Source organism: Pseudorca crassidens, chromosome 4, assembly GCF_039906515.1.
Source record: "Pseudorca crassidens isolate mPseCra1 chromosome 4, mPseCra1.hap1, whole genome shotgun sequence".
Taxonomy (NCBI): Eukaryota; Metazoa; Chordata; class Mammalia; order Artiodactyla; family Delphinidae; genus Pseudorca; species Pseudorca crassidens.
Window position 1 is genome coordinate 127875982 of NC_090299.1, and position 16483 is coordinate 127892464.

Here is a 16483-nt window from a genome sequence, read left to right on the forward strand (position 1 = left end):
TTAACTAAAATTAAAACAATTGGTTAAAAGATGCACAAAATGACATGTAAAATGTGTCATCAAAGGTATAAAATGTGATGGGGGGAGTAAAAAGATAAATTTGGACACATTCCAAAGCTTTAAGAGGTTACCAATTTAAAATGGGCTACTATTTACTAAGATGTTATATGTAAACCTCATTGAAACAACAGGGAAAAAAACTTGCAGTAAACACACAAAAGAAAATGACAAAGGAATGTAAGCATAACACACATACATACACACGTGCGTGCACACGCGCAAAAACCCACCAAGACACAAAGGAAGCAAGAAAGAGAAGAAATGAACGGAGAAGAACTACAAAAACAGCCAGGAAACAATTAACATAATGACAATAAGTACATACCTGTTAATAATTACTTTAAATGTAAATAGACTAAATTTGCCCATCAAAGGCAGAATGGCTGAATGGAGAGAGACTCATTTCACAAGAAAGGGTACACAGAGACTCAAAGTGAAGGGACTTAAAAAGACATTCCATGCAAATGGAAATGAAAGAAAGCTGGAGAAACTACACTCATATCAGACAAAATGGATTTTAAAACAAAGACTGTAATAAAAGACAAAGAAGGGCATTACATAATGATAAAGGGGTCAATCCAACAAGAAGATATAAGATTTATAAATGTATATGCACCCAGCAGAGGAGCACCAAGATATAGGAAAGCAAATATTAATGGACATAAAGAGATATTAAAGGCAATACAATAATAGTGGAGGACTTTAACACCTCACTTATATCAATGGATAGATCATCCAGATAGAAAATTAATATGGAAACACTGAATTTAAACAACACATCAGACCAAATGGACTTAATAGATATATACAAATACAGAATATTCCATCCAAAAGCAGAATACACACTCTTTTCAAGTGCATATGGAACATTCTCCAAGACAGATTACATGTTAGGTCACTAGACAAGTCTCAAGAAGACTGAAATCGTATCAAGCATCTTCTCCAACCACAATGGTATGAAACTAGAAATCGATCACAAGAAACAAAAGGAAAAACCACAAAAACATGGAGATAAGCCAACATGCTACTGAGCAACCAATGGCTCACTGAAGAAATCAAAGGAGAAATAAAAAAATACCAAGAGATAAATAAAAACAGAAATACGACATGCCAAAATCAACAAGATGTAGCAAAGAAAGTTCATAGCAATACAGGCCTACCTCAAGAAACAAGAAAAACTCCAGTAACTTCACACCTAAAGGAACTGAAAAAAGAAGAACAAAGTCGTCCAAAATTAGTAGAAGGAAGGAAATAATCAAGAGTGGAAATAAATGAAAGAGATTAAAAAAAACAATAGAAAAGATCAATGAAGCTACGATCTGGTTCTTTGAAAACACAAAATTGACAAGCCTTTAGCTAGACTCACCAAGGGAAAAACGAGGGCTCAACTAAATAAAATCAGAGATCAAAGACGGGAAGTAACAACCAGAGAAATACAAAGAATCATAAGAAACTACTACAGACAATTACAAGCTAACAAATTGGACAACCTAGAAGAAGTGCATCAATTTCTAGAAACACACAACTGAATCATGAAGGAATAGACCAATTACTAGTAAGGAGGTTGAAACAGAAATCCAAAAATCTCCCAACAAACAAAAGCCCAGGCAGATGGCTTCACTGGTTAATTCTACAAAACACTCAAAGATTTAATACCTATCCTTCTCAAACTCTTCCAAAAAAACTGAAGAGGAGAGAAATCTTCCAAACACATTTTATGAAGCCAGCATTACCCTGATGCCAAAACCAAACAAGAACACCACAAAAAAAGAAAATTACAAGCCAATATCCTTGATGAACATAGATGAAAAGAATCCTCAACAAAATATTAGTAAACGAAATCCAATGATACATTAAATACATTAAGAGGATCTTACATCATGATCAAGTGGGATTTATTCCAGGGATGTAAGATTGGTTCAACATCCATAAATCAATCAACATGATACATCGTATCAACAAAATTAAGGATAAAAACCATATGATCATCTCAACAGATGCCAAAAAAGCATTTCACAAAATTCAAAACTCTCAACAAAGTTGGTATAGAGGGCATGTACCTTTACATAATGAGGCCATATATGACGAACCCACAGCTAACATCATATCCTAACAGTGAAAAGCTAAAAGCTTGTCCTGTAAGATCAGGAAAAAGACAAGGATGCCCGCTCTCACCTTACTTTTATTCAACATAGTATGAAAGTCCTAGCCACAACAATTAGGTAAGAAAAAGAAATAAAAGACATCCAAACCAGAAAGGAAGAAGTAAAACTGTCACTACCCACAGATGACATGATACCATACAGAGAAAACCCTAAAGCCTCCATCAAAAAAACAGAATAAATGAATTCATTAACGTTGCAGGATACAAAATCAATATACAGAAATCTGTGGCATTTATATACACTAATAGCAAACTACCATAAACAGAAACTAAGAAAACAATCCCATTTACAATTGCAACAAAAAGAATGAAATACCTGGAAATCAATTTAACCAAGGAGGTGAAAGACCTGTAAACTGAAAATTATAAGGCACTGGAAAGAAACTGAAGAAAACACAAATATATGGAAAGATATTCCATGCTCATGGATTAGAAGAATTTATATTGCCAAAATATCCATGCTCTCTACAGATTCAATGAAATCCCTAACAAAATGCCAATGGCATATTTCACAGAAGCAGAACAAATGACTCTAAAAATTGTATGGAACCACAAAAGACCCCAAATGGCCAAAACAATCTTGAGAAAGAACAACAAAGCTGGAGGTATTACACTCCTTGTCTTGCAACTATACTACAAAGCTATAGTAATCTAAACAGCGTGGTACTGGAACAAAAACAGACACACAGATCAACAGAACAGAATGAGAGTCCAGAAATAAACCTTCACATATATGGACCATTAAATTATGACAAAGGAGCAAATAACATACAATGGAGAAATGACAGTCTCTTCAATAAACAGCATTGGGAAAACTGGACAGCAACATGCAAAAGAATGAAACTAGACCACTATCTTACACCACACACAAAAATCAACTCAAAATGGATTAAACACTTGAATGTAGGAGGTGAAACCATAAAATTCCTAGAAGAAAACAGAGGTGGTAACATCACTGACATCGGTCTTGGCTATGTTTTTGTGGATCTGACTTCAAAGGCAAGGGAAACAAAAGGAAAAATAAACAAATGAGACTACATCAAACTAAAAAGCTTCTGCACAGCGAAGGAAACGATCAACCAAATGAAAAGGTAACCTACTGAATGGGAGATGATATTAGCAAATCACATATCCAATAAGGCATTAATATCTAAAAATATCAAAATATATAAAGAACTCATACAACTTAACAACAAAAGCAAAAATAAATAAATAAAACAACCCAACTGAAAAATGGTCAGAGGATGTGAACAGACGTTTTCCAAAACAACACAGAGAGATGGCCAAAAGACTCATGAAAAGGTGTTCAATATCATCCATTGTTAGGAAAATGCAAATCAAAACCACAATGAGCTATCACCTCATACCTGTTAGAATGGCTATTAACAAAGACAATAAATAACAAATGCTGGAGAGAATATGGAGAAAAGGGAACCCTAGTACACCGTTTCTGGAAATATAACTTGGTGCAGCCACTAGGGAAAACAGTATGGAGGTTCTTCAAAGAGTTAAGAAGAGAGCTACCATATGACCCAGCTATTCCTCTTCTGGGTATTTATCCAAAGAACACAAAAACATTAATTCAAAAAGACACATGCACCCCAATTTTCATTGCAGCATTATTTACAATAGTCAAGATATGGAAACAACGTTAAGTGTCCATCAATAGATGAATATACATATGTGTACCATACATATTGTATATGTATGTATGCAACTCAGCCATGACAAAGAATGAAATCTTGATATTTGTGACAGCACAGATGGACATTGGAGGCATTCTGCTATATGAAGTAAGTCAGAGAGAGAAAGACAAATACCATATGATTTCACTCACATCTGAAATCTTAAAAAACAAAACAAATGAACAAAATAAAACAAACACATAGATACAGAGAACAGATTAGTGGTTACCAGAGAGGAAGAAGGTTGGGGAGTGGATGAAAGGGGTAAACGGGGTCAAGTGTATGGTGATGGATGATAACTAGACCTGTGGCGGTGATCACTGTGTAGTGTACACAGATGTCAAATTATAATGCTGTACACCTGAAATTTATATAATTAAAAAAAGAGGTAGGGCTTCCCTGGTGGCGCAGTGGTTGAGAGTCCGCCTGCCAATGCAGGGGACACGGGTTCGTGCCCCGGTCCGGGAAGATCCCACATGCCGCGGAGCGGCTGGGCCCGTGAGCCATGGCCGCTGAGCCTGCGCGTCCGGAGCCTGTGTTCTGCAACGGGAGAGGCCACAACAGTGAGAAGCCCGCACACCGCAAAAAAAAAAAAAAAAAAGAGGTAGGAAGGACATAAATTTGGAGTGGGCAGGTATAAACAAAAACACGACATACACTGAACTTTTTGAGTTACGTTACTACCACTTCTAAGGAAATAAAAACACAAAGATAACCTGAGAACGAAATAAAAGGAAGCCTTTGAGTTTTGCATCTTCTTTTTAGCACTTAGCAGCCTACCTCATATTTTGCTATTTCCCAACAACTGACGTAGCCAAATCTGCTCAGCTTTGAGGTTTGTGAGACTATTAAATGCTACATGAAAATGAACGATATGGCTTCTACAAAATAATAAAAAGAATTTCAGAAAAAATTAACAGCTGCTCTATTTAAAGAAATCTAGCTGGATAATATATCCATTTCAGTTCATCTTAATCATCAACAGAGATCTTTAAGCAAGCAACTAGAATTCTAAAGTCTTCTGCAAATAACAAGTTTAATGCCATTAAATCACATGTTAAAAAGGAAAATAAATGAGCATTGTGTATGCAGTATGGCTAAATGTGCCAATACCAATTAAAGCCTCTGTTAAAGTAAAGATATTAAGTGTCTTTAATTAAACTTGGGGGGCGGGGTTGAAAAACGATGTCTAACAGCGGAGGGCGTCTCTCCTATTTCACACCAGCTAAGCTAGGATTCTCCACTTCTAGGTCTATCCTACTTCAGCTCATGCTAACAGGCTTGCTGACTGCTAATGACGACTTTCTGATCTGCCTAATGCTGAACTGAAACCAGTTCTGAGTGTTTTCCAGGGTTGCCTGTTGGGTCCATCGCATGGTTTCATACCTTACTCAATGCAGAAGAAATAACATACCACAAAACCACTTCACTCAAATACCAAATCTGTGACCAAATCATACAGCTGAGGAAACTCTCCAGTCATTCAAACTAGTTCCTTGAATCTTGGCAAATAATCTACCTAAATTTAAACAAAAATAATTTGTCCTGGATTTTATTAAGTCAAATTTAACTTGTACTACAGTGAATAAATGGGGGGAGGGTAAAGGTGGAAACATACTTGCATTTAAACCTTCTATCGGACTCATAATAAACTAAAAAATTTGGAAAAATCATCAACCAAAGTTGGCTACTAATGCATACCTTAACCAAAACTAGATAAGCATGGAAAGTGACTCAACTACCATCAATAAGAAAAAATACATAAAAAGATTAAACTTTTGAAAATTTCAAATAGAGTTGACAATTAGATGACTCAGGCTACTGAAAAACATTTAAGTCTTGGTGATAAGAAGAGATTTTTTTTTTTTTTGAAAGGGTAGAGTTTTCAATGTGCTAAGTAATAATCAACAACATAGCCTTTTAATATCCTTTCCTTGTATGCTTCCTTTCAAAAGCATTTTCACCACCTCTTCATTTATTTCTTTTTTTAGAATATGCAAAACATGGATCCCACTTTGTTCTCCCTGAAATAATTCTTTTTCACACAACTTGAGTTTCACTAAAGCTTAGCTACAAATAATAGGTGGGGCAGGGGAGAGGATAAATAACAGGTTTTAATTGCTTTATCTTATGACCTGTAAGATAAAACAAAATCACCCCATGACCAAAATCATGGGCTTTTCTGATTCTAACAACTTCCGGAAAAATCAAAGGCTGCAATCCAGAAGGATCAATGTAAAGTTATAAAAAGACAAAATGTACAATAAGACATCATATAGATGGTGAACGTAAAAACAGACTACAGGAATTAAATATTTGTCCATCTTCTTTTTTCCCTTAAAATTAAAGAGTTGTACAGAATTTATATATGGCCTAAAAATTAGGAAAGCTATGATTGTACACCATTTTGAGTATTCCCATAAAAGATGTGCTAAATACCACTTCAGCAGCTTCTTACCCATTAATAATAATCATTCAGCAACCCAATGATCAAAAAATTAGTAAACTATGTACACATGACTGGCTATTCTGATTCAATTCCTAAAAATACCCCCCAAAGTAGATGTGATTCCCTCTTTGGTCATTACCTTTATGAAACAGAGTCAATTCAGTTTTGCTCAAGGGCCGATGAGCCCAAGTAGGTATTGTTTTACATCGCCTTGATATTGCTCCCCTCCTACTTTCCAACATTTGCCTCGTTCACGAATTTTTTAACACTTCCTCCAGAGGACAAGTGATAGATAAGACAAGGCTCAATTCAAACCAGTCAGCTTTACTCCTTATTAGCAACTCCGTTGAGAGAGTGAACACGAGAAAAGAAACAGAGAATAAGAAGTTGGCTGGGCTCAGAAGCTGAAACTAAGGGCTAAAAGGAAGCTCTGAAAGTACAGGTTGACTTTAATAAATCATGCCCATTCTCTAGAAAATGAGGATCTGATTTTAAAACTAACGTGTGTGCATGTGTATATGTGTGTGTGTGTAATATATAAGTGTATACACACACACACACACACACACACACACACACACTACAGGAGGCATTCTGAGTCCTCGTGTACAGATCCCCTGAGAGTTAGTTAAAGACCGGTGTCACCTGCTTGCATGGGTCTTTGGATATTAGCTATGTGACATTTCATTATACAGCTGCTTACGATGGAGGTATTGTATGTTTCTATCTTCATTTCCTCCTTCCCTTTGACAATCACCTCACACCTCCAAACCAATAAAACCTTGGTAGTTTCGATCTTATTCTCCACGCCAATAACTACGTGATTACAAATCAGCAACTGGGGTCTCGCTATGGCTCACAGCCTTGTTTTGTAGGGATCAGTGTTTAAAATTCCAATTTCTAGGCTCCAGTAAAAACGAGGCAATCTGGCAATACTGAGACAAGGTGGCCACATGACAACAGAGAGTTGGAACAGCGTGGCTTGGATGGAAAGTAAGGACTTCCACTGGTCAGAGTCCCACTGCAGCTCGGTCCACTCAGCCTAGCCCCCGACCGTGGTCAATTTGCCACCCCACCCCACTTCCTTGCCTTACAAGAAAGTCAGAAAACCGGACGGTGCAGAAGCACAGACCCCAGCGCCACAGGGACCCGTGCCTTTGATCTCAATGCATTTAACATCAGACTCCAATCTGCTCCTCTCATGAAAGATCTACTTTCATTTTAGTTCCTCTTCCATTTGTCTCGGGGTTATGTAACCTCACAGGAGGTCACACAAGTCTCCCCAAAAAGAAATTTTAGCTGTCTTTTCAAAGTAAAAAAAGAACTGTGAATAACAAAGACAAACACAAAACTGAAACGTGCATTCTCTCCCTGACAAGGAAAGATTTACCACGCCCCCGCCCCGTTAATCTCAAAAATCATAATCTTAAGGGGAAAAGAAGTTAAAATCCAAAGGATGGAAGACCATGGCCCGCCCTGGGGTCATAGGCTTTGCCATATTCGCAACAGACTATCAAGAAGAAACATGTAATTAACATCTTACCATCTTCCAGTTCAAGACAAAGATTATATACAGCCACGGGTCTCTTAGTCCTCTGGCCCTGTCTCTTCGATTGCCTTGGTGGAGCATTCGGGGGTGATGCTGACAGGGTGACTGGCTCAGGCAGTGTGGCGTCAGGCAGGGTCCTAAAAATCTGCCATCAAAACATGAAGGACATTAATTGTTTTCCATGAACAGAAACCTGGGTTTTCCAACAGTCATACCAGTACCGAACAACATTTGGAGTTCATCCAAAAGGGACTGTTGGAGCCAAAAATCCATGCCTTCAAATTTTGGGTATTAAGCCGTAAGTCTTTATTTTTTAACAGAGATTTCAAAATAAAATTTCTCATTAAAATTAAGTAAAAGCAGCATCAAATCATTATATTTAAAAACAGATTCATGCCCAAACTAAACAAGTATAACTATCTTCACCAGATGTAGACAATACCACAGCTCTTCATCCGCAAAGGAAGTAATCGGGATAAAATATTAAAAACAAATATCCCATTCAATTTCACACAGAGTTATATCTATGCCAAAATGCTAGTCTCAATTTTTTTTTCAAACTACAGAAACAGAAACATATGACCGCAAATATTTTTTACACATTTAAAAATAGCCTGTGCTTTACGAAATTACCTTTCGGATTCCCACGCGCATTTTTCAGAAAATGCTTCGTAGATTTCACCAATTCGTTTAATACCTTCCAACTTCTCTTAAATATTTCCCCTCCATTTATGAAACCTAGAGTATCAGCACCTTGATTATCTACAGTGTCATCCATCTATCAGCAATAACAACATTAATTAAAACGTGCTGCTTCTTTGCTCAGCAATTTTTTTTTTCTCTTGAGAAAAGCAAACTATGCCATAAAGGGAAGCATATCATACAGAGGTGATTCATAATAAAATTTTCATAGCTGCCAAGACCTGAGTTCAGAAGCTTCCTGTCCCCAATAACACTGGAGTCCCTTCAGCCCTCAATGAAGTCATAACATAAAATATTTAGACATCACCCTGACACTGTATCTCCAGAAGGCTGATGTTCTAAAGGTAGATGCTCGAAGAAAGCCAGCTAGCATTAAACAAACTGTAAATATAAAACTCACAATAAAAGGCCCTGTGTGAAAGCCCCACTGTTACAAGGAGATTATTATTTATATACTTGAATAAAAACATGACCTGTGTATACGCGTGAGCGTATCGCATATATGTATCACATTTAATAGCTAACAAACGTGTCAGAATTATATTCATGGTCTAAAAGTTCTCACCTAAAAACTACTGTATACCAACAGAAATAAACAATTTCAACAGAGCATTTACTTTCTAAGTACCATACTGCCCCCTCATGTGTAAACTGAATAAAAAATGGTTTAAATTACTGTGGACAAATATTTGCTAGTTAAGAGTTAGTTTTGTCCTCCAACTGGTAACCTGCTAATACCATATTTCCACAGACTTTGTGCTCCAATAGGGCAGTCTGGAAACAGCAAACTACTCATCTGCCCAAAATCCTCTGCTGTCCCTACTAGAGAATGGACCTGAGGACACAGGGAGGGGGAAGGGGAAGCCGGGACGAAGTGAGAGAGTGGCATGGACATATATACACTACCAAATGTAAAACAGCTAGCTAGTGGGAAGCAGCCAGATAGCACAGGGAGATAAGCTCGGTGCTCTGTGACCACCTAGAGGGGTGGGAAAGGGAGGGTGGGAGGGAGACGCAAGAGGGAGGAGATAGGGGGATATATGTCTATGTATAGCTGATTCACTTTGTTATACAGCAGAAACTAATACACCATTGTAAAGCAGTTACACTCCAATAAAGATGTTAAAAAACAAAATCCTCTGCTGTCTAGACTATCATCCACATCTGGACTTATTGCCATCTCTCATTGTTCAAATTAAGGAAGGTTGTGAAGTAGAGGGAACAGGAGAGAAGTTAGGTTGTGAAGAGGATGACAATGGTGAAGGACAGAAGAAAAGGTGGGAAAACTTGATCCCATCAAAAGAAACTAGCACCTGTGGGTGACCAACACTGGGAATAGCTCATTGACTTATGTTCGATCTTTATAAACATGGCACATGGCTCTGGAATGGTACTCGAATAAGAAACCAAACAACACAGAGCCAATATATCCAAAGTATAAATAAACAGTGGAAAGGTTATATCCCAAGAACCGGCACTGGATAGCTGATAACCTTCCGAGCAGCTCTTCCTGGAAGATCGCACTGACTGGAATGATGAGAATGCTGACCATGGTTTCCCCTCCCTGCCCCACTCTCCTCCACCACCACACAGAGTGAGGGTGAGGGTAGTAAGGTGTGAGAGCAGCCCCGGTCTGCAGAGCCAGAATACCAAGCAAACCGGGACCCAAGAGTGTGACTCCAATGTTCCTGGGGGGCTGATCTGAGACATCCCAGAGCTGGGCCTCCAGAAGTCTCCAGAAGACTTATGACATCGTTCAGTTTACATCAGAGTATCTAGGAAACTATTATTGAGCCATCAAAAAGAAGAAAGTCCTGCTACATGCAACAGCATGCATGCACCTTCAACCTCAGTGAAATAAGTCAGACAGAGAAGGACGACACTTTATGATGTCACTTATATGTGGAATCTTAAAAAAGAAAAAAAAAAAAAAACTCATAGAAACAAAGAACAGACTGCAGATTGGTGGTTACCAGAGACAGCTCTGGGGATGGATGAAGGTGGCCAAAAGGTACAAACTTCTTCCAGTTATATGATAAATAGGTTCTGGGGATGTAACGTCCAGCATGGTGAACACAGTTGCCAGCACTATATTATATACTTGAAAGTTGCTAAGAGAATACATCTTAAAACTTCTCATCACAAGAAAAAAAAAAATTGTAACTATGTGAGGTGATGATGGATGGTAACTAAATTTATTGGGGTAATTTCTCACAATATATACCCATATCAAATCATTATGTTGTACACCTTCAACTAATACAATGTTATATGTCAATTACATCTCAATAAAACTGGAGGGGGGAGAATATCTAGGAATGGGGACTGGGCTTGGGGGGGGTTGTTTTGTTTTTCTGTGGTTTGCATTTTAAAGCTCCCCAGGTGATTCTTTTGTATAGTCAAGGCTAAGAAATACCCATTAGGCAGTCATTCCACAGCATTCTGTACTTGTCTTGGATGGACCAAAATCTAAATTGAAACACCAGAAAAATTAGTTCAAAAAAAGTGGCACTGGGGCTTCCCTGGTGGCGCAGTGGTTGAGAGTGAACCTGCCAATGCAGGGGACACGGGTTCGTGCCCCGGTCCGGGAAGATCCCACATGCCGCGGAGCGGCTGGGCCCGTGAGCCATGGCCGCTGAGCCTGCGCGTCCGGAGCCTGTGCTCCGCAACGGGAGAGGCCACAACAGTGAGAGTACCGCAGGAAAAAAAAAAAAAAAAAAAGTGGCACTGGACATATGCAATCAATTCCTTGGATCTTCCCAAGTCCTAATCAGGCATGAAATGTTTCAAAGCTTCTAAAGACCAACCATTCCCTCAAAAAATTCTGTGTATTAGCATTTCAAAGAGCTAACCTATCATCAAATTAGGTGGTTCCAAAGCACAGATGCTAACTTGAAAAGGTACTATCCTGGCTTTTAAGTCTTCCCAGCTATGGAGGCTTAGACATATTATTAAAAGAGTGTATTTCATCTTCTCATTTATATAGTGAGAGCCATAATACTTATGTCTCAAGTTATTACCGGGATTAAATGAGACATTCATAAAGTATTTGGTACAGCACTTGGTACATAGTAACCAGAAGTAAATGGTAGCTTTTCTAATTTGTAAATATGATCACATCCAGTAAATAGTGATAATAAAAATGGATGCAGACCCTCGTTACTCTACTAAACCACTGTTTTGAGAGGTCATTAATTTCTTGAGGTCTTGACTTCCTCAAATTCAGCGTTTAGTTAATCAAAAGTGTTTGCGGAAAAACTCATCAAGAAATGGACTAAAGGGAAGCAATAAACAGAGGCTCTTGTCAAAATTCCAAAGTCACCTACAATCACACGGTTGTTTTGTGTATTTACTTCCACATTTCAGCACTGAAATTTGAGATTTAAATTACTTTCTCTATCATTCATTACTTAATAAACACCTACTAGGTGGTAGGCTTTCTCTAAAGCGCTTCAATATCCTCAAGAACCTCTGAGGTACGTATTGCTCTTCACAGTTTAAAACAATAAAAGCTCAAAGATTAAACAATCAGCCCAAGTCTCCACAGTGTGAAGATGGCACAGTTGGTATCTTAACTCTCAACTCTGATTCCAAAGCCCCCGCTGCCAGTTGAAAAAACAAACAAAATTTAATTCTTAGGGGAAAAATCACCAATTATACTGTTCCGTATCTGTTTAGAAAGAGTAAACCTGGAGATTATAGACTCACCATCATTGTGCTATGTTCTTCTAGATGTTTCAAGAATGCATTACCTTTTATATGCATTTAACCTTGTCTGCCAATGCATCAACCTCAGTTCTCAATTCTCTTTTTTTTAAAGCTATTGATACAAAGCTATGCTCTCATGGTTCTCTCTGAAACATCAGAAATGATTTTAAAAGATACTCTTTTTAAATTCAGAAGAGGAAGAAACAGTAAATTATTTACTTTAAAATTTGGTCTTCTTTCTTGGCAATCTGATTCTAGAAGTTAAAAGTTAGCTGATCTTGTTCTGTGTAGCCAGTGTGTGTCTTCTTTAAATATAACACTGATTTTCCAATTCTAGAACCATGGCATGGATGCAAATTCCTCTAGCACCCAGGTCTCCTTCCAGAATTGTGTGACTCTCCTAACTTCCCTACATCATGTCACCTTTGTTCTGGGGCAAAAGATGAAATTACCTTAAGGAATAGATCAAGTCTACTCAAAACTTATTTTTTTCAGGGTAGAAAATTTCTTCACTTCACCTACGTATTTACAACATAAGAAAAACTCAAACCAGACAATCCAATGACAAAAAACAAAACTCCACACGTAGGTGTCAGGTAAGGAAGCGCTTATTCAGGTCTCTGAAGAGTGCTAGCACAAACAAAGTCTGGCACTATTGCTCAGAGTCACAGATTCCTTACACACAACAACTGGATGTTTATGCCCACGGGACGCAGCCATACATATAAACACCTCCCCAAGTCCTTCCATTGCGCTCTGCTACCAGGGGCCACGTGTGGAAATGACCAGTCCACCTCTGCTGGAAATACTTTGCAGAGAATAGGAAACAAGAATGGGCTCTGCAAATTTCACTTTAGTACCCAACTCAAACCTACAGCATTTGGTTCAGCTGAATTAATAAATACTATGGGTAAAGGAAATTAAGGGGAATGAGGTCATTCTTTTCTAAAAAGCTGTTTCTCCAGAAGAGTTCAGTGATGTTTCTTGTGATTAGAAGATTACTAATATGTTTGTATATTCCTGTCATCTTGAACAATGACAGTTGCAACTATTGGGTACTTGCGCTATGGCTGACATTATGCCAAGTACTTGACTTACAAAGATTTGAACCCAGATTTCCTGATTCCAGCGTGCATGTCTTGGTCATCATGCCCGCCTGCCTCTGATATCACACACTCGTATTAAGCCCCATTCATATTATGTCCTCTTTGGTGATGTCATATCTCTCATAACTATGTGACCCATAACAGAGGTACAGCCAGAAGACAGTTGGAAATTAATGCATACTCCCCTTAGTAAACCTTTAACATGGAAAGAAGGGAAAAATAAAATTTCCAATCTCTTTCTAAAATACATCATGATATTGCTGTACACCTGAAACTAACTCAACATTGTAAATCAACTATATTCCAATAAAGTTAAAAAATTAAAAAAATTAAAAATACAACAAACTAAGGAATACAACAAAAAGGGCACAGACTCACAGACACAGAGAACAAACTAGTGGTTACCAGTGGGGAGAGGGAAGGGGAGAAGGACAATCCAGGGGTAGAGGATTAAGAGGTACAAACTATTGGGTATAAAATGAGCTACAAAGATATGTTGTACTACACAGGGAAAAGAGCCAGTATTTTGTAATAACTGTAAATGGAGGGTCACCTTTAAAAATTGAATAAAAATTAAAAAAAATTTTAATAAAATTACATGACCTTAAAAAATAAAATAAAACACATAAATACAAAATGGCCAAATATTTCTTTCAGCTTCAGAGTCTCTAGCGTGTTTAGACAAATACTCGTTACCTCGGGGCTGTATGACTCTTAAGTTGCCTCCAAGGTAGCCTGAACCATCCATCTACAGCATCACTTCAGAGTTTAGCTATGGTGGGAACAGTCCACGGAAAGCTCTAAAACCTTTCCAGCTGTCTGTCCTTGAATCAGCACTACCCCGTGACCAAATATGGGTCTTTTATAGAAAACTTTAACTAGAATTAATGATAGCGACTGAGAGTGAGACAACAGTTGGGTTCAGGCTAGACGCTGGAAATAGTCTAAGGCTTCATGTTTGTTCTGGTTCATCCAAACTCAGAATCTCAGAGCTGAAAAGGCTCCTGGTTATAATTTCAGCCACCCCTGTATTTCACAGGGGAACAAACTGAGGCCCTGTGGCTAAAGGTTCGCTCACATTCACACCACCACCAGCGGCAGACCCAGGCTTTGTTCCCGGACCAAGGCCTCAACATCCACTGCTATCTCCCATCTTGTTGGCACCAGCCCTTTCTCTCCAACAGACTGTCCTCTATGCATGTACTTCCTCATCGGGGGAGGTTTTTGCTCGGTGGTTGAAATTCCTCTAAGTGCTCTCACATGCATTATCGGACACAAGCCTCAACACACAGAGCTGTGAGGCTGACACAGGAGCATGTTACAGGGTCTTGCTCGGAGCCCTGCTGACGCCCGTCAGCATGAAACCATTTCCATTACATCACAGGGGAGAGGGAGAAGGGCAGCCAGGAAGAATGAGAGGGGAGAAGTGGGCAGGAGAGACAGCCAGCCCAATGGGCATCCATCCCACAGGCTCCGGCTTGACAGGCTCTGGCTTGACAGCGGCCCTGACTTACCATGAGCTTTTTTTTTTTTTTTTTAATTTATTTTTGTCTGTGTTGGGTCTTTGTCACTGTGTGCGGGCTTTCTCTAGTTGCGGCGAGCGGGGGCTACTCTTCATTACGGTGTGAGGGCTTCTCATTGCAGTGGCTTCTCTTGTTGTGGATCACAGGCTCTAAAGCACAGGCTCAGTAGTTGTGGCACACGGGCTTAGTTGCTCCGTGGCATGTGGGACCTTCCCAGACCGGGGATCAGACCTGGGTCCCCTGCATTGGCAGGTGGATTCTTAACCACTGCGCCACCAGGGAAGCCCGCCATGAGCTTTTTGAAGAACAACTTCAATTTTGGTTTACAACCGAAAGAAAAAAAAAAAAAAGAAACTAAATTTGGTTTACAACCAATTTATCAATTGGTAGAGTTCCTGTTTTTCTTTTTCTTTCTAAGTTTCCAACTTTAATTTCTGGAGACATTTTCCGACCCCTTCCCAAGTCCTAATGGGATATACATAGTGATTTCTGCAGTTCCCTGTGCACTAAATAGAGGAGAATACATAACTGACTTTGGGTCTTGACTTCAAGCTTTCAGTAAATGATAACCTTTATCAACAAGACTTTATAAAATGGAATGTACCTCAGAACTACCCACCCCAAACCATGGGCATTTTCAGTGACATAAACTGTGGATACAGCATCAGTGCCCTGGTCTTCCTAATGTTCAACAAAGACCAAAAGCGGTAATAATAACAGTAATAATAATAATAACTTTGATAACATACTGGAACCAAGTGGTATTAAAGAAATTCACATAGGCTCATGGAGTAACTTTCTCCCCAATCAGCTCATGAGGTGAACCTCTCCTAATTAAGCCAAAGTTGCATCACTCTTACATTCATGGTGCAAACACATATTCCCAGTTATAAAATGTTGTTTTTTGGTTTACAAACCTTTAAAAACACGCCAGTGCGGTTTTTGTACAACTTCTTCCGAAGTTCTTTTCTTTCTCTCTTTGCCACCCTTCGTCTTTCCAGGACTCAAGCCTGCCTTAGAAACATGTGGTCCTAACGGCGGCACAGAGGATCAGAACACAGGAGGCCTAGCATCTGCAGTCCCCAAAGGCCTGGGGGTCCGCAAAAAGAGGCCTCCCCCAGTCAGGGCTAGCTCTGGCCATGACAAAGGCAGGACTCTCCCTCAATGTTCCTTGTGAATCTTTAAACTGAATATGAGTAAACACATTTAAAACCGACTCATCATCTTATGAAATTTTCAAGGTAAATGACATTGTTTTCCTTTGGCATATAAGCCGTGACCCCTAGTTATTTGGGTAGGCAGGAATGACCATTTCCCCCTGGACCTATTAATTCTACAGAAGGAAATGTGTGAATTTTGATCAGTGAAGAAAACATCTCCTGAAGACATGTATATGATTATATTTATCAGAATCATCTGAAATCTTTTTCCAAGTATGTACGCCCCCAGGCATGGCCTACATATTTAAGAGAGAGTGCAACACGGTTTTTTTTTTTTCTCCTCCCATTTTAGCGATCAGAAAAATAAAATGCCTAAA

At 38.8% G+C, this 16483-nt stretch overlaps 1 protein-coding gene across 5 annotated transcripts in view; it reads right to left on the reverse strand.

The window, feature by feature from the left end:
* Window positions 1-16483, reverse strand: part of ARHGAP10 (Rho GTPase activating protein 10) — a 325386-nt gene that overhangs the window by 45312 nt on the left and 263591 nt on the right. For all 5 annotated transcript variants that reach the window (XR_010943139.1, XM_067736723.1, XM_067736722.1 and 2 more), the window contains one exon: window positions 7902-8052. Coding sequence is in view for 4 of the 5 variants with exons in the window: in XM_067736723.1 (XP_067592824.1) it covers window positions 7902-8052 (151 nt within the window). In the remaining variant the exon portion in view is untranslated. The remainder of the gene's footprint in view (window positions 1-7901; window positions 8053-16483) is intronic.